Source organism: Eucyclogobius newberryi, unplaced genomic scaffold, assembly GCF_026437365.1.
Source record: "Eucyclogobius newberryi isolate DKJ021-1_F unplaced genomic scaffold, fEucNew1.0.hap1 SCAF_15, whole genome shotgun sequence".
Lineage (NCBI taxonomy): Eukaryota > Metazoa > Chordata > Actinopteri > Gobiiformes > Gobiidae > Eucyclogobius > Eucyclogobius newberryi.
The window spans coordinates 3106927-3112926 of record NW_027315779.1 but is presented as its reverse complement, the minus strand read 5'-3'; the positions used below and the strand labels follow the sequence as shown (position 1 = coordinate 3112926).

At 43.1% G+C, this 6000-nt stretch overlaps 1 protein-coding gene across 1 annotated transcript; it reads right to left on the bottom strand.

Moving 5' to 3' along the window:
* Positions 1-229: 229 nt before the first annotated feature.
* On the bottom strand, positions 230-2104 carry pou4f3 (POU class 4 homeobox 3). The gene is made up of 2 exons (XM_072445716.1): positions 1836-2104; positions 230-1451 (listed from the first exon to the last, which is right to left on the bottom strand). The coding sequence occupies exons 1-2, from the start codon at positions 1953-1955 to the stop codon at positions 531-533; spliced, it is 1041 nt and encodes a 346-aa protein (XP_072301817.1). The 5' UTR covers positions 1956-2104; the 3' UTR covers positions 230-530.
* Between the last annotated feature and the right edge of the window lie 3896 nt (positions 2105-6000).

Sequence of the window (6000 nt, the reverse complement as noted above, 5' to 3'; positions counted from 1 at the left end):
GCAGCAGCCACATCCACACGGGTTATGTGCCTCATAGACATCAGTGTCATTACGGTTATTATGAGACATAATTAGTGCGTCATATCTCGTGATATTGTGCGTAAAATAATGTCAACAGTTCACCACCACAGAATAAAAAGTTTTAGGGATTTGATTGTTACCATTTCCATCCAAACACAGTGACAGTCCAAGTCTGACCTTGCTAAACCAATAACATGATGGTAAATATGACCGTTGTCCTTTAATCTACAGCTTTGGACTCAATAGAAGCCTCTGCAAGTGATTTTTCACCAAACGAATCAAAATATTCTTAAAGTTGAAAGAGTGCATCATAAATGGTTGACAACATCAAAACCCACAGCGACACGTCCCAGTGACAAAATCTAAAAAGTGCAACAAGAGTAAGTCCAGTCTTTGGAGAGACTCCAGTCCAGACGTGAGGAGCTGGTTAATAAATTCCTGTTACTTAGGCTATTATTAATCACTCGATCAAAAATGTAGTAGGCTATTTTATTCATGATGTGTGAAAGTCAGTGCGCGGCGGAGTATTTCATTCGTTTCTGTTTTTGCCGCTGGTTGCAAAACCACACTCGAACCACGTTCTTTTTCAGGTCCAATTTCTCTGCGATGGCTGCGATTTTCTCAGAGGAGGGCCGCGGCTGGATGGCAAAGTACGCCTCCAGAGAGCGCTTCTCTGGCGCGGCGATGGACGTGCGTTTCCTCTTGCGTTCGTTCCCGTTGAAAAGGTCCGGCTTGTTGCTCTTCTCACGGTACGCCGCCTCCGCCTCCTCGAGCCACGCCTGGAGAACGGGCTTGAGCGCGATCATGTTGTTGTGGGACAGAGTCAGAGACTCGAAGCGGCAGATTGTGCTCTGGCTGAGGGAGCCCACTCCCGGGATCTTCAGGTTGGCCAGAGCTGAGCCCACGTCCGCCTGTGTCACTCCAAGTTTGATCCTGCGCTGTTTGAAGCGCTCCGCAAACGCCTCCAGCTCCCGCGGATCCGACTCCACGTCACTGACCATGCCCCCGTGCATGGACAGCGAGTGTGGGTGCGCCATGTTGGCCATGGCCTGGTGTAGCTGGCCCATGGTCTGCAGATGGTGGTGATGCCCCTGCGCCGTCATCCCCGGGGGCTCCGGGCCGCCCATCCCGCTCACGGCCAGGCTGCTGGACAGGTGCTCCAGCAGGTCCCCGGCCTCCAGGCCCTGGCCCAGGTGCGCGTGGTGGTGGTGGTGGTGGTGGTGCGACGCGATGGTGGACTGCACGTGGGAGATGGGCACGGCGCTGGAGGAGGGGGCTGAGGTGCAGGGGACGCTGCTCATGGTATGGTAAGTCACGTCTGCTTTGAACGCGTGGCTCTTGCCGTGAGAGACGATGCTGTCAGCCGCCGCCAGAGCCTCTGCCCGCGCCAGCAGGCTCTCATCAAAGCCTCCGAATATATTGCCCTGCAGCTGCAAGCGAGAGGAGAGAGCATACTGCAAGTCAGTGGGGAATAGTGTCAGCAGAGCGCGCTCAGGATCTTAAAAACATTGTTTCCAAAGGCAGCGCAGAGCGCGCGCCTCAAAGCGCAGGTCATAAAAATTCATATGAAGCAAGAGCATTGCTTGAATTGACATGTGTGAGAGGGGAGGGTGCACTGGGAGGGGGGCACAGACACAGAGGAGAGAGAGATACTCACTAGAACAAAGTCCTGTCAAAAGTGCTCTGTTCTTCCAGGTCAGGCCGAATCTGGACCTAGGTTTAGATCAAAACTACACCCAGACCCTGACAAAGCTCTGACCTGTCAAACTTCACAGACTCATCACAGTGACATTTGACCAAAGCGAAACACGTACCTGCGGGCCGGACACACACACTCTGCGCATGCCCTCCGTGCCCGCGTGCAGGCCGGGGTACTTGGGCTCGTGCAAGGCCGGGTGCATGCTGAAGTGCTGTTTTCCGTTCATGGTCATCATTGTCCTCCGGGGCTGCCTCCTGCAAGCAGCGCGCGAGCAGACAAGGCCCCAGGCACGCGGACGCACAGCGACAGTGTCTGACGTCCTGCGCCAAACTCTGGTCACCGACACTGAGCTGCTCACGCGCGGGGCAGCGCCTCCCGGCACCCGCACCTCCCCCTCACGCTCACTTTACAAGTGCCAAAGTGCGGCCTCTTTGCGCAAGCGTCAAGTGGCAGCGCGTCTTTTTCTGACACTTTCGAGGCTTCTGCCTTATTTAAACGTTGTTGTTTAACATGATCACAATTTATTCATACGCATTGAGACAATCCTTAACCGGTATTTGATAATAGCTTATAATATTCCATGTAGACTATTTGTTTATGAATATGAGGTGACGTGAGGACGCGAGGAGCTGCGTGCAAGAGGTTTCAGCACCCAGGACAGAGACAGGTGTCAGCTTTGCTCTGTCCAAGGTGCTGAAATGATGCAATAGTAGCGAATAAGATTGGTATACAAATACTGTAAACAGGCAATATTATTCCAACAGATCATTATCAGTTTGATAATGAGTTTACGAGTTAACTGTACTAACTGTAATATTTGAGATACACATTTAATAATCAACTCCTTAAAATCCCCACCCCCCTACAACATTTGAAAAGGTCTTTCATATGCATTCCATCTGGACTTTTTACTGTATCACATGTCCCTAAATCTCATTTTTAGTGTTATAGGCTTAAGCTTTGAAATTGTCAAGACCCAACAAATGCTCAGTCTCTGTTTGTCAGTCGATCGCCCCAGGCAGCAGCAAAAAGAACAATCCAGGTGAAATTTCTGATGTTCCTCTGCATAGCTTGTTACCGCACATAATTAGAGTTAATAAGACATCAGCGGCCAAAACTACAGTGTGTCAACTTTTTTTAAAAAGTCCAGCAATTTGCATTAAGGATCATTCCAGTTAGGATTTATTTGAGGGAAAAAGCAACCGCAGTGATACATCAATGCTGATGTATCACTACCTTGAAAACTCAAATGACAAGGATCCATGTTAAAAAAATGTCAAACGAACATGAATATTACTGTTACTGGCCTAAATATGTTTAAATAGACCTTCCCTTCTTTGTGTCTGCTGCTTGTGCCACAGCCAATTTCATTACAACATATTTATATATTTTTTGAAGTGACCAGACCCAGAACCTGGAGCTGAAGTACACATTCCCAGTGCAGGACTCGCCTCTGTTGTACTCGGCGGTTAAAACTCTCAGGTTTGTACACACTCGTGAGCCGAAAGAGGAGCAGAGGATGACACGGAGCTGCACCTGATCCGCCTGCACATCTCCTGTTCCTCAGACTCTCAATAATTCAACAGGCCAATGCAGGCATCCATTACCGCGCTGGCATGTGCTTATTCATTACACAGATTAAAAGAGCCAAGGTCCTTCCTCCCCACGCAGACCTGTTGCATGCTGGGAAACACTCGCTAAGTATGCAATAATAATACATGGATTGCGTTGTTATATGTTGTTATATTACTACTTTTATGTTTGTGTTTTATTTGCGGTTCTTTGTGGATCAATGGCTGTGGTCTAAATTAAAAAATATATATATATACGTGTCAGTGGTTTGATCCAAGTCTGTTTAAGAGTGATTTCTTTGTAATGTTCCAACAAAGAGCTAAATAGATTAAATGATCAAAGGCTACACACTGCTCATACTTGCATACTGATTTGGCAAGGGTTTTCTGAGTGACATTTATTCATATTGGCTCAAAAAGACTTTCAAACGTATCCATGGGTTTCAGGGTGATGGAAAATTAGAACCGCTATAATTATAATAACAATTTCAACAAAATGGTTGACATTTTGAATGGTGAAAAGTGCTTTTACGTCCAGGTCCAAAATAACTCCAGCCTCATATGATTAAATGGTAAAAATATCTGATGAACTCTGGCCTGAAAACCATCTGCAGAGAAGAATCTGTTCATATCCATGCTCAAAAGTAAAAGTGCTGAAATGATCAACTTTATCTAAAGGGGACATATTAAAGATGGCTTTAAAGAGCTTTTATAAATGTTATAACTCATTAATCAGAGTTTTGAGGAAATACAATTGTTTTATCAATCAATATTAGTGTTTTAATGACAAAAAAGTAAATATAAATGATGTACCTTCAAGTAATACCCCCAAAACATATGTGTTCTTTAAAGGAGGCATTCATTTACTTATCATTGAACAATAACATAAGTCGACCGTCATTACTTTGTTCACCGTAAACTGCAATATTGACCTAAAATGGCTTAATATTTCAAACGGGTCCACGACTTTCCATTCAAAACTGCAGAACTGATAAGCAGTAGATTGTGCTTTAGCCTGAGAGTGGTCACATGACATTTTAGAAGCCTAAACGTATCGCTCAGTCTTAATATGTCAAATAATCACATCACAAGGAGGAAAAAGGGAATTTCCTGAGGGCTCGAGCCTCCGTCGCAGGATGAACTCAAACATGCAGGAATAAACACACCTGTGAGCAAACTAATGCTGAGGAAACGCTGTTGTAACATGGATAATATCAACAAATCATTCAAAAATACTTGCTTAAACCTTCACAGAGGCTCACGACTGTGGGTGAGTTCTGCTGTGAAAAAGCCGTGTAAATAAAGCATGAAGAGGCTTTTCTGGCCCCGCTGTCGCTTCACTCTGCAGCACCGCCGGCTTGTTAGTCGCTGCCTGTCACTGCTTTGACATTCATATTTTACTTCTCATTGTTTACAGCTCTGTCACGTGTAATCGTCTCGTCCTGCAGTGACGGCAACAACATCTTTTATCAAGACTGCATCTAATCTGAGACACAGATTTCACAGTAACTTTTTAGAATAAATCCTACTTGTGGTGAAAGTTTTATGTTGACAGTATTAAAATGTTTGACGTTCGTGTTTCTTGAAGCACTTCTGAGATTTTTATATAAACTGTTATTTGGAGCTTTGTCCGTCTGTTGTCCAAAAAATAAAAACATATGTTTTTATATATATTATATAGAGGAACTGTCTGGACTTCATAATATTAAGTTCCTCTTTAGTAATAGTTTCCCCAAATTTTGTTCTGCCATTACTTAATTTCTCTCAATTTCTTGCTTCTTTTACTTCTATTTGAGTCATTATTTTAAAGCCAGTGCACTCTTATTTGGAGTTAATTTTCTGCTACTTTACCCCCTCTGTCATGTATAACCCTGATAAAAGCACGCGTTTTCAATCTTGGAAACTGCTTTATCTCTACATCGCACGAAACATCCAATTCAGGCATAAAAAAAATAAGAATTTCATTAGATTATTTGCAAGTCCCTTTACTCAAGTTAAATGCATGTTCATCTAGAGATATGTTTTATTAAGTAGCTCAAAAGAATAACATGAAAATTATGATACACAGCCCGTCTAATCCCTAAATGTAATGAAATAAAAGTGCAAAATGTAACGTTGGAGGCTCCTTTACCTGCTTGTCTCACTTCTTTCATTTATTCAATAACAGGCGTGTTTATTTCCAAATGAAAAGAATGCTTGGGTTGGTGGAGTTTGTCTCCATGGAGTTCACAAAGGTTTACGCTGTTTTGTAGAACACTTAAGGTAAAACGATGACTCTCCATGAAGAAAGGTTGATTCCTGACGCTCCAAACTAAAATGTCTCTTTAAGTCTTTACATAATTATAAATGATTATGACTGGTGATATTAATGGAATATTAACTATCCATTCAGTTGTTAAGTATTCTCAGAAAAAGAAAGGACACCACACAGAGTTAAGAGTAGTATTATCAGGAATGCTTTGGCTTGTATTTTTCCCCCCACTTTTTCAAATTTGACCAATTTTCACATTCAATCTTTTTTTTCTTTATCAAATCCAAAATGTTTTCTTAATTTTCTTTCTATATATTTTTTTCTTTTATCCATCACGTGTTAAAAGCATCCCATTCCTCCTTTATTGCCCAAAGCAAACATGCTAGTAAATTAGAAATCCATTTTTTACAAACAAAATACATGAAGAAAATACATCCACATCTTGCAAATATAAACAG